The 23,002-nt window shown below is 55.3% G+C and overlaps 1 protein-coding gene across 1 annotated transcript in view; it reads left to right on the forward strand.

Annotated features, from left to right (window-relative positions):
• The first annotated feature begins 474 nt into the window (after positions 1–474).
• The window catches only part of SCN5A (sodium voltage-gated channel alpha subunit 5), a 106,906-nt gene continuing 84,378 nt past the window's right edge, over positions 475–23,002 (forward strand). The window contains exons 1-3 of the mRNA XM_059939409.1: positions 475–549; positions 17,001–17,326; positions 19,831–19,949. Coding sequence (XP_059795392.1) covers positions 17,054–17,326; positions 19,831–19,949 — 392 coding nt within the window. The 5' untranslated portion in view covers positions 475–549; positions 17,001–17,053. The remainder of the gene's footprint in view (positions 550–17,000; positions 17,327–19,830; positions 19,950–23,002) is intronic.

Below are 23,002 nucleotides of genomic sequence, written 5' to 3' on the forward strand. Positions count from 1 at the left end.
TCAGTGAGGATGTGTGCGTGCGTACTCCGCGTGTGCCGGGGTGTGTGCCTGTCCGCGTCGGCCGTAGGCGGCTAACTGTGGCGAAGCGTCGCCAGGTCGCTGTGTGTGTACCCCGCGTGTACCGGGTCTGCGCACGTCTGTCCGTGTCCGCGTGGGCCGCTTTCTGTGGCGGGGCGCCCCCGGGTCAGCGCGGGGGTGTGCGCCCCAGCGGGTGCCCAGGGCTTCACCCTCAGAGCGGGCGGAGCGCCACGTGCGGAACCCGGGGCGCGCTGCTCTGGGGCGGAGCCAGCCCGGGGCCCCAAGCCCCAGGCCGAGCCCAGGCGGGGCCCGCCCCCGACCCCGCCCCCAGCTCGAGCCCGCGCCGCCCGCGGAGCCCAGGAGCCCGAGCCCAGCCGCGGAGCCGAGACGACGGCGGCGGCGCCCGTGGGATGCGGGGATCGCGCCCCCGGGGCAGCTGAGCCTGCGCCCAGTGCCCGGAGCCCCGCGCCGAGCCGAGTCCGCGCCGAGCCGCAGCCGCCCGTTCCGGGGCCCCCGCCGGGGGACCAGCAGGTGAGCGAGCACCCCCGCGCCCGGCAGCCCCGGCCCGGCCGGAACCCCCTCTGCCTGCCGCCGCCCAACTTTCCTCCCCGAGGGTTGGAGCTTCCAACCGCTGCGCGCCCCTCCCCTGCCCCGGGTCCGCAGGCAGGCTCCCTCCCCCATCTCTGCCCCCGAGGGTGGGAAGGGGAGAAGAAGGGGCGCAGAGCAGCCTGGCTGGAGGGGATCCCCGGGAGCGGGGGGCGTCTGCTAATCGGCGCACGCCCCCTCCCCTTCCCTTTCCTTCCGGGTTTCCCAGTGCGCTGTCGAGGGCCCGGGGGAGGGGGAGCTGCGGCTCCGGCTTCCCGGCCGATCCTGGCGCAAGCTCGGGGAAGGTCTGGGATTGGCACCCGGATTCCCGAGGCCAGAGACCCCGAGGTCAGAACAGCGACTAGGCGCGTAGAGAGCGGGGGAACTGACCGGGCAGGGCTGGGAATGGAGGAAGGGGCTATGCCCCACCCCCCCTTTCTCTGGGCCCCGCAGAGCAGTCCGCTGGGGGTGTCCTCTCTGGGGTGAGATCTCTGCCGGTCCTGACCGGGGACAGATCTATGTGCACCCTGACGGGGGAGAGACCTATGTTGTGTGCCCTGTCTCTGCGCGCTCCGACCGTAAAGAGATCTCTGTGCCCTCTTGACTCCCTAACGGGGACACATCTGGTCTCTGTGAGCCCTTAAGTGGAGAGATCTCCGTGTGCTCTCAACAGGGGAGATATCTGTGCTCTGGGATGGGGAGAGTTCTTTGCCCTCCTAGCTCTGACCCGGGAGGCTGGAGGCCGTTTTCTACTTGTTTTTTGATCGTCTTTGGTGGCGCCCTGGAAGGAAGTAGAGGTGCCTAGCCTTGTGGGGGATGGGGGTGTGGAGAGTGCTGGTGGTGGTGGGATGCTGGGCACAAGGCCCTGGCCTTAGGCCCGCCTTGCAAACACCTGTTGGAGGCCAGTGCACAGCCCCGAATCAGGAAGCCATGGCTGAGGTTGTGGCAGGAGTCGATCTTCTCTCCTTAGTGCTTTGAGACCAGCGCGGGTGATGGGATCAGTCTCCTCTCGGGGTTCTGGGCTGCCATTCCATTTCCCCAGCTGTCTCCTCCCATCCTGCTGAGAACGCAGGCACCTCCACTGGGAGGCCAGACTGCCCCGTGGAGACAGGCACTCCACATGACCCCACCGTGCTTGCCACAGCACATCCGCTCTCTCCCTGATTCCCACCATCCCTTCAGGATCCAGAGGGACCCTGAGCGGCAGAGGCCCAGGTCATCAGGAGGCCAGGCCCCTGCTGCTGCCCTCAGCCTCTCCCAGTTAGAATTGGGCAGGTGCATGTGAGTGGGTGGTAATGGAGCTGGAAGGTGGAATGAGGCTGGCACGGGCTGATAGCTCAAGCCCTGCTGCAGTCACAGGAGCGAGGGGAGGGGAGGGTCAGGGAACAGCCAGAGTGCGGAACACAGATTTTACACTAGGATGTTCAGCCCCATGCTGAAATGAGCCTCAGTAACACTATCATCACCACCACATCGTGCGGGGGCAGGGGGAAACTGAGGCTGAGAGTGGGTCAAGGACTAATCCAAGGTCACCTAGAGAGTCAGTGGATTGGGGGCCCCATTCGGGGTGAAGATGCCTTGAGATCTACTTTCTGAGAGCCAAATTGACCTAGGACTGATGAAAGAGAATCTGAGCAGAAAGGGAAGTGGCCCTGGGGTGCCGAAAACTAGCATTCAGCCCAGTGTGGCACGGGCAGCTGCTGTGCCTTTGGGGTGCTTGGTCCCAGCTCAGTGGTGATTGAAGCCCCTCTGGAAGATTTCCAGGATTGACTCACTCAACATGAAGATGGAGCTCGGAGGAGTGGTAGGAAGTACCAGAGACAACTGGGAGTTGGGGAGAATAAGAGGCTGGTGCTCAGGGAATCCAAGGAGAAGGGAGTCCTGGGGGCAGCCTGGGACAATGGTAAATAGCAGTCTCTGTTCTGTTCATAGGAGGCTGGTTTCTGCTGACCCTTGGGAAGCTTATTGGAAAAGTGTACAACGATAGAAGTGTGTGCCCATAGCCCACTCAAAAGAGGAGTGATTGCCTGTGGCCAGGAGAGTCAAGGGTATCTATCTAACAAAAATAACTTTCCAGCTGGATTTTGAAGGATGAATAGGAGTTTTCTAGGTAGAGAATGTACAGTCTAGCCATCAGGACTATCACGTACAAAATCACAGAGATGTGAAACAGTACAATCGTTCAGTGACCCGTTGGGTCCCATGGTGTGAGGAAGAGAAGAGCAAAAGCTAAAGCCAAGGTCACAGTCACGGGGGCCCTTGGAGCTCCGCTCAGGAATTGGGAATTTATCCTCAGTAATGGTACTAAAAATAGGTAACATTCACTGAGTGCTTTCTGCCAGCCAGGCACGGCACTAAGCACTTTATAAGACTCATCTCGCTGAATCCTTGAATCAACCCTGGAGGCAGACACCATAATAATGACCAATTTGCAGGTGGTGAAACTGAAGGCCCAGAAAGGTTAAGTAACTTGCTCACTGCCACACATCTACTAAGTAGCGGGACTTCAGTTTGAGCCCAGGTGTCAGTATATCTGCTTTGCACTGTGCTACCTCTCCAGGGCAGACCATGGGTGCCGTCCAAAGTTTTTCAGTTGAAGGAGAGGGACAGGCAGGTGAACACAGGTGATACAACTTCCTTCCCTGTTAAGGGATATGGCACTCTCCCATCCCCAACATCGGTTGCTCACTAAGTGAGATTCACTGCTGCCGTATCACACGGTGGGGAGTGGGGGGGGATGGGCAAGTGGAGTTTGCGTTGGCAAGCTTGATGCAGAACAGAGGAGAAGGTGATGGATGTTTCAGGGTCCTGATCTGAACATGTAGTGCTTCCAGGGAGATGCCGACATCTAGCAGTCAGTTGGAGGGAAGGGTCCAGGTTCCAGGAAGGAGATCTGGGCTGGAGGTAGAAACTTGGAATCGTCCGCAGAGGCTGGTTGTTGGAGCCATGGCAGTGAATTAGATTTTCCAGTGAGAATGCAGACTAGTGGTTCTCAACCCTGGCGATATTAGCATCACTTGGAAAGCTTCTTTTTTTAAATAAATGTATTTATTTATTTATTTATTTATTATTTATTTATTTTTGGCTGCGCTGGGTCCTTGTTGCTGCGCGCAGGCTTTCTCTAGTTGCGGAGAGCAGGGGCCACTCTTTGTTGTGGTGCGTGGGCTTCTCATTGCGGTGGCTTCTCTTGTTGCAGGCTCTCACAGGCTGCAGGCACACAGGGAAAGCTTTTTAAACAAAACCAACCTATGCCCAGGCTCCACCCCCAGAAATTCTAATTCATTTGACTCTGAGGTGAGGCCCAGGCATCAGTAGTCTTGAAGGCACCCAGGTGATCCTAATGTGGAGAAGAGGGTGGGAGAGAAGAGAGTTCAGCCTGGAGCCCTGAGGCACTCCAACACTTGAGGCTGGAGAAGTCTGCAACGGAGTCTGGGAAGGAGCAGTCAGAGAGGTAGGAGGACAGCCAGCAGTGGGAGGTGTCACAGAAAGCACAGAGGGTGCGCGTCCCGGGAGTCTCCTGTTTGTGCTGGGAGAGTTAAGAAGATACGTTTTGAGAAGTTCATGGGAAGATGAAAAAGAATGCATAATTTAAAAAAGAGTGTCCATTAGACTGAGCGACCGTGAGGGTGCTGGTGACCTTGACAACAGAAATTTTCCTCTTGGCACCCACAGAACGTGGTGCTGGGTAGAGATGGATTTTGATGAATGAATGAATGAATGAATGAATTGGTGAGAATGGAATCCAGTTTGGAGTGGGTTGAGGAGTGAGCAGAAGGTGAGGATGTGGAGAGAGCATGTGTAGACAGCTCTTTCAAAGAGTTTGATGGTTTAAGAGGGAAGAGGGAGATAGAGGGGAGCTGGGGGCAGGGTGGGGTCGAGGGAGGGCTGTAGGAAGAGCCTGGAGTGGACACTGCAGGCGTGTGCGTCGTGCAGTGCGTCCATGTGCGTGAGATTGTGGGGAAGATGCTTTCCCTCACAGGGAGGGCCAGAGGTCTGTGAGTTGAAAGTGTGCCCGTGGGGTCTCAGTTGCTCTGGTTTGTCCAGTGGGCCGGTCAGGAAGGCCTGGGGTGAAATGACTCTTCCTATGAAGCTCTGAGAGGGTGATTTTGATGGCAGGAGCTGTGATTCCTGCTGGGGGCAGGGAGTAGGAAGGAGAGGGAGATTTGCTCTGAGGAGAGAAAAGTGTTCCAGAAAGCCAGTGTCTGAGGATAAGATGAGGTCGTCTAGAGCAGGTTTTCAGGAGTAGAGGGCCTGGGCTAAAAGTCCTGTGGCTAAATCCACAAAGGAGACAGAGAAGAGAAGGTGAAGCCAGGGGGCAGCCTGTGGAGAGAGGCTGGACGATGCAGGGAGGGGTCTCAGGGGTGGTGAGGCTTCGAAGTGAGCCCAGGATTTGATGCCCACTGCCCTCTTCCAGCCCAGACTGACCTGCGGCAGAGGTCTGAGGCTGAGTTCAGCCTCAGGTGGTCAGAGAGAGCCTGGACAGGACATCCAGCACCTAATCTCTGTCATGGAACATTCTAGAAGCTGTACAATTCAGATACAATAACTGCTCTCATGAAGTTTACATACTGTTGGGAAAGACAGGCTGGGTACCACGAAACAATTAAATACAGAAGATAATTTTAGATTGTGACCGGTACTATGAAGGAAATAAAACAGGATGATGTGATGGAGAGATGGCAGTGACGCTAGACTGGCTGGTCATGGAAGGCATCTTGAAGGAGGAGACTAAACTGAGACCCGAATAACAAGAAAGAAACAATCCTGAGGAGATCTGGGGCAAGAATGTCTTGTAAAGAGGGGAATGCCAGTACAAAGGCCCTGAGGCAGGGCCAAGCTCCTGAGCAGGGTTGGCTGCTGTGCTGGAGCAAAGGGACTGGGGTGGAGATAGGGAGGTCCCTTGCCTCCATTCCACCTCCCCGCCTCAGTCGTTAGCCCCTTCGGACTGCCCCTTTGCTTATGCACGGCTTACACCACTCACCTCGGGCTGCCCGCGGTTCCTGAGGGTGACACTATATTTAGACACTTCTCCTCTCTGTGGTCCTGGAACATCCTGTGTATTTTTATGATGATCAATATGAGATGGGTGCTATTTATAGAGACCCCCAAGTGAATTCCTGGGACCTGGGGCCCTCAAATAGTGGAGGAAATCCAGGACCGGGCTTTTCGGGGGCAGCCACTGCATCTGGCAGAGCATTGGAGCCATCTGATTTACGGACTCTGAAACTCGTATCACCTCCCTTGCCATGCCTGCTTCATCCCATCCCTGCAGAGTTACCACAGCTGTGGGCTGGGGAGCTTGGATGCCCATAGCCCACCCATCTCCAACTCTGTTTCCTGGAGGGCTATCCAGTGTGCCCCAAGCCCAGCAGAAAATTTCCTTGTGATTGTTAAAACCAGAGTCTGATGGGACAGTTTGTCAATCTCTTGTTCATTCTTCGCTCTGTTTACTGGCAGAAGAGGACTCTCAGAGCCTCCCAGGTTTACCCCACAGGCCAGAGAGAGGTCTGCCCAGGAGTAAATGTGAGGTTGGCATTGGAAGCTTAGCCGTCCCAGTGGGAGGTCAGTGTGGCCCAGAGCAGCCAGAGGAGGCTGCCTGGAGGAGGTGGGATTGGAGCCCAGCCATGGAAGATGCACTGCATTTGGAGAGGTGAAAGGGATCAGATCAAGTTTTCAGGCCTGTTTTCGGAAGAATGTTTATGCTCCGAGGCTGGAGTTCTTTCTCTTTCTCTCCCCTTCAGTTTTTTTTTTTTTTTTTTTTTTAAATTTTATTTATTTATTTATTTATGGCTGTGTTGGGTCTTCGTTTCTGCGTGAGGGCTTTCTCTAGTTGCGGCAAGTGGGGGCCACTCTTCATCGCGGTGCGCGGGCCTCTCACTGTCACGGCCTCTCTTGTTGCGGAGCACAGGCTCCAGACGCGCAGGCTCAGCAATTGTGGCTCACGGACCTAGTTGCACCGCGGCATGTGGGATCTTCCCAGACCAGGGCTCGAACCTGTGTCCCCTGCATTGGCAGGCAGATTCTCAACCACTGCGCCACCAAGGAAGCCCCTCCCCTTCAGTTTTTCTTCTGATTAAATCTCCCAGGGAGACAGTGGAAAGTCACGTCCCCACAGAGGTATTAGCTGAGTGGAAGGACGAAGCTGCTCTCACGGAGTCTGTGTGGGCCCAAGAAGATGCCTCACCCCCTTGGAGATCCCGCTGTCGTCATCTGCAAGGGTTTTCACTCCCCTCCTTACAGCCCTGAGAGGCCAAGGGCTGGTACTGGTCACCCCATAGGCTCAAGGTCACACAGGCATGCAAGTGGCACTAAGCCCAGAGCCAGTGACTCCCTGCCCCACCCAGGCCTTGCCCAGGTAGTCCCCGTGCTTTCTGGGAATGGATCTTGAAGAGTAGAAAGGCTCTTCGTGGCATCAGGAGGGTGGTAAACACCTTTCTGGCGGGTATTGATTCCTTGAAGGCCTGTGTGAAGGAAGGACCTGGCTCAAGAGGCAGTTCTCAGAGAGACAGCAGAGCAGGGAGGGTAATCTGGCTTGAAGTACCAACTCAGTTCTCAGGCTACCTTAGCATCCCTCCCTCTGGGCTGGCCTGGGAGGTGCCCGGGAGGATCTAAGATGAGGGGCAGGGGGAGATCAGACCATGAGAGGGACCAGCCCAGCCCAATCAATACCTCCTGCCTGGCCATCAAAGTCCCGGCCTCATCAACCTGGGCCAATAGCACAGAAGTGGTCCAAAGATCCCCTCAGAGCCCAGGTGCCCTCCCTCTGCTGCCTGCCTCTGGGTCTTTTCCTGGGAAGAATCCCAGCCCTGGGTCCATTCCCTGCTGGGCCCAGGGCCCCACCCAAGGGACACCCTACTGGTGTGTGGGTGCAGGGAGGCTGAGCGACAGAGGCCTGCGCACCACGGCCAGACTTGAGCAGTAGAAGACACAGGAGCTCAGCCGGCCATTTGCGGCGCCGACCCTGCCACCGTGCTGGGTCACAAGCAGCACAGACTGCCAGTGAAATAAAGCGACAGCTAGTTGATAACAAAACTGGAAACGTAAGGAAAGCCCCCACTCACTTGCTGGGCCTGGGTGCTTATTAGGTGTGTAATTGCTGAGCTTCCATTTCAGGAAATGTCTGAGGGAAGGAGAGAAAAAAACTCCCTAAGGATCCCCTGGGGCTGAGTGTCCCCAGAGACTGCTGGACTTCGGGTCCCTTCCAGCCCTCAAGTTTTATGATTGAATTAAGGACTTGTCCCCAGATGGTTCACTTGTGTTCCCAGTGTATTGCACAAGTAACTTAAATGGCACTCACTGACAAATAAAAAGTAAAATTCTCAAAAGCCTTATGTTAAGTAAGAACAGCTGACACACAAGAGCCCATACGGTATGATTCCATGTATAAGAAGTTCCAGAACAGGCAAAACTAATCTATGGTGATAGAAGGCAGAAAAGTTGACTGGAAAGGGACAGCGGGTAACCATCTTAATTGGCGTGGTAGTTACATAGGCGTGTACATTTATTAAAACTCATCCAGCTGTACACCTAAAATCTGTGCATTTTCTTGTATATGTATTATACCTCAGTTTAAAAGAGTATCAGGGCACAAGGGTTGCACATTTGGCTATACTGTGTCATGGACACTTCTGCCATGTGGACTTTGTGGATTAGTGGATTGGCTTTTCCCTCTGGGGGCTAAATGACCCTGTAGCATAGGGCGCCTAGGTTTCTCTGGGCGCATTTCTGTCTCCTTCAGTGCACGCAGTAGGTGCCCCCCAAAATGCCTAGGTTGCCGTGGTGTCTGTGCAGTTCCGCTGCGGAACCTTTTTTCAGCCCAGGGAAGGTGATTTGGAAGGAACTGGGCTGGAGAGAGACTTGGGATGCTGATTGCTGTCTCAGAGGCACCTCTGTTCCAGGAGGGTGTTTCCTGGGCCACAAGTGGACACCTTTCTGGCCCGACTGTATGTATTGTGTGGGTGTAGCTCTACAGGGTCTGGGGCAGAAGTGCCCCAGGCTGACTGAGCCAGCTCTTCAACTTCTGGGCTCTGTGGTCTCAGAATAGTAGATCATCCAGGTCTCCACCCAGGAGACCCAGGGCCCAAGCAGCTCTGACAGCTCAGAGCTGCTCAACACATTATACCTCCCTTAGTCATGGAGCGGTACAGGGCATTTGGAGGAAGACTCAGGCTTGGGGGAAGGGGGTGCTGTGTGCTGGGTGGAAGGGGCCCTACATGACCTGGGGAATTTGTGTTTCCCCTGGCCTGGCACCAAAACACCACTGAACACTCAGATGAGATGATGGGGTGAACTGCCACTTCCCAGCCCCCAGGTCCCCATCCTTACAATGGGGAAGGGGGATGAAAAGGCAGGAAGGAGGCTTGGGCTGAGTTCAGGGCTCAGGTCAAAAGTGCCCCTTCCTCCATACAGCTCTTCCATCAGCTCCCAGTCCAGAAGGGGGCCTGGTCTCAGGGACCCCCTTTTCACCCCTGCCTGGAGAATCACTTCAGCAGAGCAAGAGGGTGAGGTTTTACTGTCAGCTGAATTAGCCTCGGCTTCAGCCTGACTGTTGGAATAAATGAGATGCAAATGCATGTAAATGAGGGCATTCCCGGCTTCTGGGGTGGGTGTGTTCACCTCTGGGAGGGATGGGGATGATTCTGCAGGACTTCCCGGGATTGCTGGGGGCTGGGATGGCAACTAGAGAAGGAAAGCCCCTTCATGATGCCTCTCCCCCTTCCCGAGTCCTGGGGTCCAGACTGGACAGGGTTAATGCCTGTGCAGCCTCAAAGGAGAGGAGCCTGCAGGGAGCCGGTTAGCTGAGGCCCTGCACAAACAGGGACGTGCCAATGTGCCTTTGATCTGGGAGCAGGGACCTGAATGCACAGGCCGGCGAGCACCAGCTGGCACCCCCGCTGAGCCTTTGTCCAAGCGGTTACCCCGGGAGAGCCAGGACTGTGCATGTAATTGCCTGGGCAGGAGGGATGGCCTGAAACACACTGTCGACCCCTCCCCTTCCCCCCACCCCCTACCATCCCAACCTGTGGCTGGAGCCAGCACAGCCACCCACAGCAAAGGCCAGAAACCAGGGTGGCTCTCCTCCACCCATCCCCACCCTCCAACCCTCCTTCCACCCATCCCCACCTTCCAGCCCTCCTCGCCTCCGTTTTCTGCTCCTTCCCCTCCCCCACCCCCAGGCTAGCCTGAGGCCCAGCCCCAAAGCAGGTGGAGTTCTGTAAGGGTTTAGGGCCCCGTAGCTGGAACTCTACGACAGTGCCATCCAATAGAGATATAATTTGAGTTACAAATGCAAGTCACATATGCAATTTAAAATTTTCTACTAGCTGCATTTTAAAAAGTAAAAAGAAACAGGTGAAACTAATTTTAATATATTTTATTTCACCCAGTACATATATCCAAAATATGATCAGTTTAAATTTTAATCGATATTTAAAAGTTAATAATGAAATAGGTGACATTCTTTATCATGCTAAGCCTTCCAAACCAGTGTGGATGTAACAACAGCACATCTGGATGGGCACTAGCCACCTGCCAGGTGCTCGCTAGCCACAGGTGCAGAGTGGCTTTCCTGTGGGACTGGGCAGCTCTACCTGGTGTGGAGAGCTGGAGAGAAAACCGCTGTCAGAGAAAATGCTGACTCCGGGCAAGGACAGAAATTGGCCAGGTCTCCCTGGGACCATCTGGCCATACAGGCTGCGAAGAGGGAGGACCAGCCTCAGAGGAGGCTGATGGGCCGGCTCTTAGCTTTGGAGCGAGGATCACAGACATACTCAGCCCAGGTGGGCAGGCCACAGATAGCCCTGACCCTTCCTCCCTGCTCTCCATGTCCTCAGAGGTGGGAGGCAATGTCATGCAGTGGTTAGGCTTAAGGCCTGGCTTCAGACAGACTGAAGCATCAGATTTCCCATCTGTACAATGGGGATAATAACATCCCCTCTTCCTAGGATTGTTATAAGGATGGAATAAGCGCAGTCCCAGGCACATAATGAGCAAGTGATGCTGCTGGGATGACCCACCCCAGCTCATGGTTGAGGAAACGGAGGTCCAGAAGGGGGGGGAGGGAGAGCGGTAATAACGTTGTCCCAAGGTCACAGTGTGGGTTAGTGGCTGGGCAGTAGGAAGGTTAATCTGGCACTCATTCATTCATGTATTCATTCCTTCATTCACCAGGTCCTTATAGGCACCTCTTTGGGGCCAGACTGTGCTTTGGGAGCTCAGGACACAGCCAGAGGGAGAGGCAGATGTGGAAGCAAATTACTCTACCCTGTGATGAAGCCAGTATAGGAATGCAGTGTGCCAGCAACGCAGAGAAGGGAAGGGCCAGCCAGGTGGGGAGGACTGGTGTGGGCAGCGACAAGGTTTTTCAGAGAAGGGTCTTCTGAGCTGGATTTCTTAGGAGAAAAAGAATGGCAACAATAGCCACAATGATTATCGCAAATGACACTCATTGAACACTTTCTGTGTGCCGAGCACGTGCAAGTATTAATACACTTATGCCTCAGAACATCCCTGTGAAATAGGTACTATAATTAACCCCATTTTACCTATGGGAAAACTGAGGTAGAGAACCATCGGTTAACTTGCCCAAGAACATACAAGTGGCCAGGACCCAGGTTCACACAGGCAGTCTTGCTTCCAAGCCATAGCCCTAACCATGCCCCTATCCCGCATAGGACTAGGAAGTCTTCCAGAGATAGAGGGGTGAGCAGACCTGGTCACAGGGCTGGGTTCTCTGGCCCAGGGCCTTTCCTCATTGCCAATCTCAACAAGACCGAGTAGAAATTTCCTTAAAATCTACCGTACTCCCTTTGATGATGACTTTTCCCCCTTTCTTGTCGTCACACCTGTTGATTTGGGACCCATCACCTAGGGAAGAAAAGTATCCTAAGAAGTCATTTGTAGGGCCATGTACACAGTAGGTGCTGATTAAATGTTCACTGAGTCATTAAAATGAGTCTATGGGTTGGGGTGTTGATTAGTTTCAACGGGTTCTCCTCAAGGGAGAAATGAAATGGCTCCTGATACTCCTCACACCTGTGGGGAGTGAGCCCCTGCTTCAGGGCCACCCACACCCTCTCCCTGAGCCCTCAGGACTGAGGGGCAGTGGAAGGGTACAGGTGGAACTAGTGCCCAGGGTGGTGGGTGCTCCAGCCCGAGGTCACCTGGACTGCAGGGCGGGAAGGAGGTGCCCAGAGCAGAGGAAGCCGGCAGAGATTTTCTAGGAAGCCAGGGAATCACTTCCACAGACCTCTTTGAATAAATTTACATGGCAAAGAATATTCTTCGCCTGTTGTGTTCCAGAGGCTCTGATTCCAAGGCGACCAAAATGCCAGACGTGACTCAGGAACTGCCTTCAGGAGCCGGGAGGGGAGTGGGCAGGAAGGGGCTGCAAGGAGGGGTTAGGCTGGAGTCTGGTCCCTGCTCACCCCAGGGATGGCCAACTGGCCTGGTTTGTCCAGGCCTGAAGGGCATCTGGGATGCAGGAATTTTAGTGCTAAAACCAGGGAAGCCCTGCGCGTCCCTCCTCCACCCCAGCACCGCATGGCTGCACTGCAGGCTGCCGGGCTGTCGTGTCCCGTGTCACGGCATTGTAACCACCATTGACTGAGCACCAGCTGTGTGCCCTGTGCATTCAGGAGATCGTCTTTCAGGAGGAGACAAAAAGATGAGACAGTCTAGGGGGGTCCAGTTTCTGGTGTGAACAGTCCATATTCTCCCCCCACAGCATTTCCGCCCTGATGTGAATTCCCACACCTACAGGCCAGTGACTCAGAGGAGGGGGGGACCCAGCCTTGCCCTAAGATCAGGTTTCCAAGATGTTTGGGGACACCAGACCCACGCTACCAAGTGTCAGAGAGCAGCCGAGGCCAGGAAGAGATCCAGGGCTGGATGTGGGGCTCAGCCTTCTGACCCAGAGGAGGGAGGTCAGTGTGGGTGGGCAATCAGAGAGGGCGTCCTGGAGGAGGTGGCGTAGTGAGGGGAGCATGAGGTGGCTCTGCCGTTGCACAGCGCATGGACAGTGTTTGGCAATGTCTGAACTAAGGAGTGGTGGGAGCTGCACATGGTGGGTGGAGGGAAAGAGGGAGGAGGCCGGTGGCAATGGGATCAGACTGGTCCCAGCTGGGGCCAGGAGGCTCATCCCAGGGCCCTGGCCTTGGGGATGGAGGCCTGATGTTTGGTGGAGCTGGGGAATTGTGGCCAGTGTCAGAGGAAACGGTGTCAGGAGGAGCCAGTTTGAAAAGGAGGGTTCACAGTTTGCTCCCAGTAACTCTCAGGAGCCAGCAGAACTGAGGGAGAGATGCACCCAGTAACAGAAGCTGATGAACTTGAGACAAGATGGAGTAGGGGGTCCCTAGAGCTCAAGGGACACTGATAGGACAGGGGAAACTGGCCCAAGAAGAGGGATCATCTGGAAGAAGCTGTCCTAGCCTGGGGAGCAGGTGTAGGGCTGGTACAGATGGAGAAGCTGGTGCAGATGGAGAAGCTGGTGCAGGTGGAGAAGCTGGTGAAGGTGGAGAAGCTGGTGCAGGTGGAGAAGCTGCTACAGGTGGAGAGACTGTTGCAGATGGAGAAGCTGGTGCAGGTGGAAAAGCTGGTACAGATGGAGATGCTGGTACAGATGAAGAGACTGTTTCTGGTGGAGAAGCTGGTGCAGGTGGAGAGGCTGTCCTGCGTGAGGGTGAGAGTCATGGGGTGCCGGCATCTAGAAGAGTATGATCTTTGTGTGATCTTTGAATCAAATCTCATCCAGGCTCCCCTACATGATGGAGCTGTGTGAGATAGAGGCTCCTTGCACTTCCCCAGCCAGAAGTGGGTCCTCCCTGCAAAGCTGGGGGCCTGCCCTCCCAGGCCTGAGGGGTATGGCTGGGCCTGAGCCTGGAGTGTCCTCAGATCTACCCCGATCTCTCCTTACCCTGGCATCACCGGAAAGCTTGCAGCCAGGGCTCAGCCCGTCTCAGCCTCAACAGGGCGTGGGCCCTGAGCTGCTGAAGGAAGGGCAGGGCCAGAGCCAGGTGCAGGCATCGAGAGAACAAGGGAGAAAACGGATCCCACCCACCCACAGTGAGCCACCTGTGGGAACCCAGAGACAAAGGACGCTCTTGGCAGGTTTACTTTGGAAGCTGAAGCTGCCTGGCTGCTGGGGAGCAGGGAACTTCATCTGGAATCTGGTTTCACAAACTGCCGAGTCCCAGGGCTTCTGGTGCCCTGCTGGAGACCAGCTGGGGCAAGACCCTTCCGAGGACCCAGGGCCCCGTCACTGGGGCTTCGTTATTACTATATTAAATAATAATATCTAATAAGTGTTGTAATTTTGAAGTAGCCATGGCATTAATGATATTTGAGATACTGCAGCCCCTGTAATGGAACAGGGAAATAGCTGCATTTCTACTGGTCACAGGTATCGCTAACACTTCCATCTTGCTGCCTACATTCATAATGGAAGGAAATGTTAAATTTCAGGTAGAGGTTAATGAGAATGAGATGCAGTTCCCCCCGAATTTTTTCCGCATCACTCCAAGAGGTCTGTTAGGTTCCTCTGAGCTGCAGAGACAAACAAAGCTAGTCTCCTGACTGTTAGCAGTCGGGGGAGTGGTTATCCAGTTGCTGACTAGAGGGGAACCCCAGTCAGAGGGACTGGAAATTATCTACTTCTTGACCTGGGTGCTAGTGACTGGCTTGAGTTCAGATTGTGGAAATTCATCCACCTGTGTGTACACTTAGGATTTGGGCACCAATCTGTATGAACAGTTGACTTCAATACAAATTTTAAAAGCAACTCTACCAGAACAGATGTATATGCAGGTGCAAGCTTGCGTGCACACACACACACACACACACACACACACACACACACACCACCCACCCACACACCCACACACACACACACGCCGCTATGTATCAGGGGCCCTAGGTCCATGGGTGTCCACGTGTCTCCAGAACCCTAGCAGGCATGTGGACACAGATGGATACAGTGAGACAGAGAACACTATTTTTAGGAAATAATTCCAAGTAAAAGAGGAGGCTTCCTGGTTTACAGGACTAGTGATTGCTCACAGTGGAGAGGATTGCCCTGCAAGGAAGGGGCTGCTGTCATCCAGGCTGCCTTGTTTTTTGTTTTTCAATAAAAATAATAATGACTTTATTGTTTTTGAAAAAATAAGATCATCATAAACAATTCAAAACTGAAGAAAAGCACGAAGAAGAAAGTTTAAAATTACCTAAACTTCCACCAGCCAAGGAAAAAAAGTCACCATTCACGTTTGGTGATGAGTATTACAGACGCCTCTCTTTGTTCACGCAAAGATGGAGGTAGACAGGGACAGGCTTTTATTAAATAGGGACCTACTCCTTCACCTGCTGTTTTCTTTTTTTTTTAGAAATTCACGTTCTTTTTATTTATTTATTTATTTATTTATGACTGTGTTGGGTCTTCGTTTCTGTGCGAGGGCTTTCTCTAGTTGTGGCAAGTGGGGACCACTCTTCATCGCGGTGCGCCGGCCTCTCACCATAGCGACCTCTCTTGTTGCGGAGCACAGGCTCCAGACACGCAGGCTCAGTAATTGTGGCTCACGGGCCCAGTTGCTCCGTGGCATGTGGGATCTTCCCAGACCAGGGCTCGAACCCGTGTCCCCTGCATTGGCAGGCAGATTCTCAACCACTGTGCCACCAGGGAAGCCCCAACCTGCTGTTTTCAACAAAGATGTTCCTTTAACTTTACTGGAGTGAACCAGAAGAACAAGAGGCTGAAGAATGGGGTAGTTCTGACGGTGTCTGTCCTGGGGCCTCTCTCCTCTGGCTTCCCTTCACACATTCCGTGCTGCATCTCCCTGGGGACCAGAGGCGCCCTTTTGAGACCTGGCTGTGTTGTGTTTGCTCACTGTTTACCTGTTACCTGGCCATGTGCCTACTTCACGGTGATTGGAGCCTGGGCCCTTGGCGGAGTGTGTGCAGGGGTCGGGGTGGCAGCCGCTCATTGGGGTCATTGGTGACATGTATCCCAGGAGTCAGATCAAGGCAGAGCTGGTCATTGACGGAAAGGGATTCTGTCCTGGCAGAGATCTCCAACAGGTGCCTGGCCCTGCCCAGGTTTGATGTAATTAGTGACACGGCCTCCCCCTCCCGGTGGCAGTGGCGTCCCAGTCAGGAGCTACGCTGACCACATCCTGTTTTGGTGGGGCAGTCGGGTACACATTCTCTGGCCTCCGTATCAGAGTCAGAGCCTGTTCACACCAGGTCCTGGATCATCTGAGGCCACCGGGGGCCACATTCTCCCGGTTTGGCGTCACATGCGGCTGCCGGCTGGACGTCCTAGCGGAAGCGCGGTCACCATTTTCTGGTTCTGCTATTACTCGATATGGGCCCTGGTTTGTTCAGACTCAGGAGGAGGGGAGTGAGTGGAGGCATGAGGAGTCTGGGATGCTCTGTCAGCGTTTCCCATCTCTGGAAGGATGCCTCACTCTGGGGATTTCTTTGAGATCCTCTCAGGGGGCTCTGTGGCAGTTGTGTACACAGCTCTGCGGTGCCAACATCTGGATGGCAGCTGCCAAGTTGTTACCCAGCTGTTTCCAAAAACCTGCAGGACTTGCCTGGGCCTCGGTGAGCAGATCCAGATACCCCCTCAGTGGCCAGATGTTGGAACCTCCGTGCCCCAGGTGAAGTCTGGGCACCCTCCCCCACGCAGGTGCGTGGTGCTGTGGGAAGACCAGACAGAATGTCCCCCACCCTCTGGTCCCACCACTCAGGCCGAGGATCTGCCTGGAAAAGAAGCCCAGAGTTGGGACCTTGGCCCAGGAGGGCTCTGATCACCCTCCTAGGGTCCCAGGGTTTCCTATAGAGGAGACAAGCTGAGAGGAAGGGCAGCAGTGGGTACCTCCTAACGCCCTTGCCCCTCCTCTACGTATGCGTCATTCATTCCGTCCTTCATTTGTTCAGGACCAACCCGGCCAGAGATCTGAAATAAAAAGGTGACAGGCCCCCTTCCTGCCCCATGGAGTGTCCCCCTCAGCCCAGGGTGTGTCGGCATCAGTTGTGAGAAGTGTCTCAAAGTGGGCTTGGTTAAGGAACCAACAGGTGTGAGTGTGCCCTTTTGTATCGAGTGGGGTAGAATGAAGGGTCCCCAGAGACCCAGTCACTCGTGCCTACTTGCATTCAAACGTGCTCACTGGGATGGGAAAGGGAGGAGTGACCCTCCTGCGGGTCCCCATGCATTCCCTGCAGCCTGGAGGGCTCTGGGTTTGCCCAGGCCGGCATCCGCCAAGTGTGCCTGTGGAGAGGTGGGGAGCATCTTTGCCAAGATGCTGGTCCTTCCCTCCACCAGCCCAGCCACTCCCCCCAGGTCTGGCCACCCTGCCCCCTGGCCGCGGGCGCAGCATCAGCCCCATGTCTGTGTCTTTCAGCTTCCCTGCAGGCAGCGTGAGGACAGCCTGTGCCCCAGAAGCAGGATGAGAAGATGGCAGACTTCCTGTTACCTCGGGGCACCAGCAGCTTCCGCAGGTTCACCCGGGAGTCTCTGGCGGCCATCGAGAAGCGCATGGCGGAGAAGCAGGCCCGAGGTTCGGCCGCCTCGCAGGAGAGCCGAGACAGGCTGCCCGAGGAGGAGGCTCCCCAGCCCCAGCTGGACCTGCAGGCCTCCAAAAAGCTGCCGGATCTCTATGGCAACCCACCCCGAGAGCTCATTGGGGAGCCCCTGGAGGACCTGGACCCCTTCTATAGCACCCAAAAGGTGACTGCTGCCCACCCCCGCCCCACCTCCCTGCAGCATCCCTGTCAACGCAGCAGGCAGCGAGAGGGCCTCGCCTCCATACGGGGCTCTGTTTGGGGTTGGCTTCCCTGGGCCTTGGGAGGGTGAGTCATTAGTGATCTATATTCCAATCACCTTAATGTTAGCGTTCCGGAATAAAAGGCCAGAATCATGCAGCCTGAGATGGTTTGGTGCTATGAAAGAAAGAGCAGGCAGCCACACTTGAAATCTTGCCTCCCTGTGGAGTATCTACTTTGGGAATCATCTGTGGTTAGATTCTCACCCCTGGAGGACTCCTCCCGGTCCCGTGGTATGTGTGAATTGGAGTCGGGCCCTGAGTCCAATTTGGGCCCCGGAGCACAGCATGTGATCCCTCTCCTAACCAGAGACAGCATGTAGCCCCCATCCCCCGCCCCACGGAATTTGCTAGGCACTGGCTGTGTAATGACAGCTTAGGCTGGGGGCCACGGCAGCAGCATCCTGGGCCTTGTGGGCTGGTGATGGGGCCATGACGGCCAGTGGGAAATCTGAGAGGGGTAGGGAGGGGTGGTTCTGCCATTGTCCCTCCTGAGTATAGGGAGAGGAAGGGGCTTTTGTCCACTAGGGCAGGGTAACTCAGGCTGCCTCAGGCGTGGATTTCTACCCAGGAGGTCAATTCCCCCATCTGGGTCCCCTGCCCTGGCCTCAGCCCTGCACCCAGCCAGACCACGGGCACGCAGGGCTCCTGCAGAGGCCTGCTCCCCACCCCAGCTGCCCACACTTCGGGCCTCACTGCCGGAAGAAGGCGGGTTTGAATTTGGGGGAGGCCTTTCCCCAAAAGGCTGGGTGCCGAGGAGGATGGTTCCTGCCCACATCACTGCAGTTGGTCCAGGGCTTAGGAAGCACTGAGGAAGTGAATGTGAGCACCTGGCGGGTATGAGTGTTGCGTGTCAGTGTCACCAGGCGTCTGAGTTGTGTGCCACTGTGCATTGAGACTGCATTCAGGAGACCAGGAGTCTGAGGGTGGGAGAGGTGCCGATTGTCTCCGTGTGTGCAGGCACATGTGAGTGGGTAGGTGGAAGGAAAGCCCACCCAGGCTATATGCACAGGTGGGAAAAGAGACCTTGAACCTGGTCTCGATTCCCCCCGCCACCCCGAGTTCGAGTGACTCAAGCTGGGTTAAGGTGGGGGCCTGGGGCCACGGTTCGGGTCAGAGTTAGACTAGACATTGGGATTAGTCAGGTTGGGTGGGCCTAGGTCCTGGTTGGTCAGAGCTGGAAGTGAGAATTAGGGTCGGGTTAAGGCTGCAGCTGGGGACGAGTCAAGGTTTGAGTGGTGCATCAAAGTGGCGATGGGGTTGAAGTTAGCTGGGACAGGCAGGAGTCATGGCACGGGGACCCAGCTGAGAGTAGGCCAAGGCTGGGCTGGGCTTTGGGGGGCTGGTGGCAGTTGAGCCTGGTAGGAGTCAGGGACACTCTCCTGTCCCTGTGATCGGGGACACTTGAGTGGTGGCCCCAGGTAGGATTCTGGTCTCTAACCTCCCGTCTCTCCTTGCTGACCCCCAGTCACATTGCCTGCAGCCCCACCGGGTGATGCAGGCACCACAGCAGAACTTTCAGTCCTCATCTATCTGGTCAACTTGTCTCCCCAGCCCCGAGTAAATAGAACCTTATCTCAACAGCTCAGCCCTTGGAGAAGCACAGCCCCAGGCTATGCCACCTCAGCTGCACCCGCTGAGCCAGGGCAGGGACAATGGACTGCTGTCCTCAAGGGCGGCATCTGGCTCAAATGCCCACTCGATGTGCTCGTGGCTCAGCCTCCAGCACCCATTGTCCACTCCCATGCCCCGTTGTGCTGTGTAGATAGAATCTTCTGGAAGCGTGGGGAGCGGGTTTACCCTGGGCTGCACATGATCCCCCGAGGAAGACACTAGGTCGTGTCCTCTGGGGTCAGGTGGGGCTGCCATGTGTCTGGACTCCAGGAGACACGGTCCCTGGGAAAGCTTCTCTCTCCTGGGCTGGGCTCTGCATTTTCCTCATCCCTACTCTCACCCATTAGTCCTCCCTGCTGACCCAGCTCCCTTATCAGACCCTCACTCCTCAGTGGGCCTTGTGGGGAAGCACAGAGGGGTCAGAAGGGAGAGGGGAAGGAGGGGGCATCAGCTGGGTCCTGGCCTCCGCTATGATAACAGCTCGGCTAGGATCATGAAAGGCCTCTTCTGGCTGGGACTGTAATTTTCAAACGAAACTAAATCCACCCAACCTGACAATCCCTTAAACTTGATCTCGTCCCACCCCAGCCGTGGGTGACCCAGCAAGGGTCCACTCACCTGCCAAATGTGCCAACTGCCCCTACCCCCCACCTCTCCCTCAGGCCCTCTCCTCTTCCTCTCACCCTACACTTTCTCCAGAGTTCTAGGGCTCTGAGCCAACAGCTGCCCCCCAAAAGCCTCTCTCCATAAGGGCCTAGGGGCCGCCACCCGACCTAAAGCAGCTCTCCATCCACAGACCTTCATCGTCCTGAACAAAGGCAAGACCATCTTCCGGTTCAGTGCCACCAACGCCTTGTATGTCCTCAGCCCCTTCCACCCCATCCGGAGAGCGGCCATGAAGATCCTGGTTCATTCATATCCTTGGCAGTCTGTCCCCGCTGTGTGGGCCCCAAACAGGGAGGGGGACGGGTGGTGGAAGGGGCGTTTAGGGCTGAGGGTGGTGCTGATTCCCGGTCGGTCCTCAGATGAGCACACAGTTGTCACCTGGGGGCGGTTGGACATCAGTCTCTCGGACCCCACCCTGAATCTGCATCTGCATTTTAACAAGATTCCAGGGGATCGTGGGCACATGAGAGTTTGGGAGATTCGGCTCTGATTCTTCAGGAGAGAAACATCCTAGCAGCTCAGCTACTGAGGATCCCAGAAGAAATGAGGCCAATCAGTGTCCCCTGGTTCTGGTCTTGGCTCCACATGTCCCCTCCCCCACTGCACCCCCTGGGCCTGCACCTCCCCGCCTACCGGCTGGGACCTCAAGCAGGTCACGGGGGCTCAGCCAAGGAAAAAACGCTTGCCAGTAAAGAGGCCTCTGGTTTATTCACACGTGGGCCTCTTTCGAGGGAGGCATCGCTTGCTTTTTGATTAGGTGTTGACAAAATGTTTGCAGTTTCCGAGTATCTCAAAGAACTCTAGTTAGCGTTCAGTTATATAAACCACAACCTAAAAAATCTTCAGGCTGTGGAGGAGAGCTACGGGATGGCTGCAGTGTGGTAAGGGATGGGTACTGGTCTTTGGGCCCTAGAAGGACCCCATTCGGGCCAAGCATGGGACAGGGAAACGGCTGTTCTCTGGACTTCAGAAAAGGGGCCCTACACATGGAGCCTCTCGGGGCGGCGGGGCAGGTGTCTGGCTGTGGAGTCAGAGGCATCTGTGTTTCACCGTGAGGGCCTGGGCAGCTTTGCTTTAGCTGCAGCTGACTTGCCTGTTAATTGAATCAATGATGCTGGGCTCAGTGGTGTGATTAGTTTTGGGGTTGGCAGGTTGGCCCGAGAGCTCCCCAAGGTCCCCCCTCAGTTCCCCCTCCGGATGGACCTTTTCTGAGGTGAAGGCGAAGGTCTTACCCATTAACCTCTGGTCAGGGCAGGAGGCTTCAGGAAAACAGCTGCTCAGTGGGGGACTGAGTAACCGAGACAGATGCTGACTGCTCGGGGGGGCCTTTCCTGTCCAGGCAGGGATGAGAGTAGCTCTTTCCTGGCTCCACTGTCTGCCCACCTGTGCCCCGGTGCCTGATCCCAAACCCAGGGACCAGTCGGAGGGCCTCAGGGCCCCGTTTGTTTTCTGCATGCAGATGATCCCCAGCCCCCTCCAACTGGCTCCTGCCTTTCTCATGGAGATCCTGAGACACATGTATGTCCAGGGACCACCCCCCGCTCCCAGCCCATGCAGGCCATGGCTGTGGCATCAGCAAGGTGATCTCTAGGGTGGACAGACACTGTGGGGAGAGACTATATTCAGGGGCAGCCTACCATTCACAGCTGCCTCCTACTTTATGAGGCAAGGGTGGTCCTGGGTTTAATTTTGAGCCATTCTGCAACCGTTCCCAAGCTCCCTGTAGGTGCCAGGCACTTTGCCCGGCACCCTGGGGGTGTCAAGCTGAATAAGACCCTGTCCTTGCCCCCTTGGGAATTTTATAGTCCCCGCAGAGTGATTAGACAACCACACGAGGAGTTGTCATTTCTGCTGGCATCTGGGCATAGCCTGGAGAGAGCAGTGCAGCGGGAGGAAAGGCCAGCCGCCTTCTTGCTCGGAGCCTGTCTCCGGCCTCACTCCAAGGGCGTGGCGTCCCTGAAAGCACGCTCCGGCTCCCACCTGGGGCTTCTCCTCCAGGTATCTAACCAACCCAGCTCTGTTTGGCAGCCACCGCAGCCCCTAGGGATGCAGCTGCAGTCCCAGGGTTCCTGCAAAGCTGGGCCATGGGGCAGCTGAGGCCAGGGAGGCGGTAGGGGCAATGCAGTCCCCAGCCTGGCCAGAGGGTCCACCGAGCGGTGGCATTGAGGCTGTGCGGGGCTGGTTCCGCCCGGCAGGGCCGGCCCTGAGGTCACTGAGGTGGACCTTGTCTCCCAGGGCAGCTGCCCCAGGGAAGTAGCTCAGCATCTGGGAGACCCTGTGCTGGGCTCTGAGCAGCTACCTTGATGCTCCACTGCCTGGGGATGGGAGCGCACTGCTGGCCTCCAATAGCGCCCCTTAGCGGGCTTGGGGGGCACTGAGGGAGAAGAGGGGCCTGGATTGTGGGGTTTGGGAGCAGCCCCTCTGTGTCCTTGAGTCTTGCCATCAAAGTGTGGTACACCAACCAGCAGCAGCAGTATCACAAGGATCTTATAGGAATTGCTGAAACTTGGGCCCAGAACCCGCATTTTAGGAAGGTCTCCATGATTTTTGCACACACTGCTCTAAGGCAGTCATTTCCAAATGTCAGTCTGCCAGTGGCACCTGGGAAGTTTGTTAAAAATGCAGATTCCTAGCCCCTTCCAGACCAGAATCACCAGTGTGAGGCCTAGAAATCTACAAGCTCTTCATGCATTTCTCTTTTTTTCAATCAAGATACAGTTCGCATACCATAAAATTTACCATTTAAAGTGTACCATTCAGTGGACTTTAGTATATTCATAAGGTTGTGCAACCATCACCACTTTCTAATTCCAAAACATTTTTATCACCCCCAAAAGAAACCCCATGCCCATTGGCAGTCACCATGCATTTCTAATGCCCACAGATTTCAGGTTTTGAGTTATGAGCTTTCTCTCCATTTACATTTTTTTTTATTGTGGTAGAAAACATGTAACATAAAATTGACCATCTTAATCATTTTTAAGTGTCCAGTATAGTCATATTAACTATAGGCACATTGTTGTACCATAGATCTCTAGAACTTCTTCATGTGGCAAAACCGAAACTGATTGTTGGCTTACATTTCTATAGCCATTCAAACATCTCAGTCCCCAGTGTGCAAAGTTCTGTGCCAGGCCCTTTGGACAGGGTGGTAGGGGCAAAGACTAACTTACAAGGGGGCAGGAATGCAGTCGCTGCTCTCCAGAAAGAAATCCCGCTCACTTGCGACAATCCAGGAATTCCCAGTTACATGCTGGTGATTGCGCGATAACTCAGTTCAGCTTTGCTCTGGGCTCCACGCT

This window comes from Balaenoptera ricei, chromosome 11 (genome assembly GCF_028023285.1).
Source record: "Balaenoptera ricei isolate mBalRic1 chromosome 11, mBalRic1.hap2, whole genome shotgun sequence".
NCBI classification, from domain to species: Eukaryota; Metazoa; Chordata; class Mammalia; order Artiodactyla; family Balaenopteridae; genus Balaenoptera; species Balaenoptera ricei.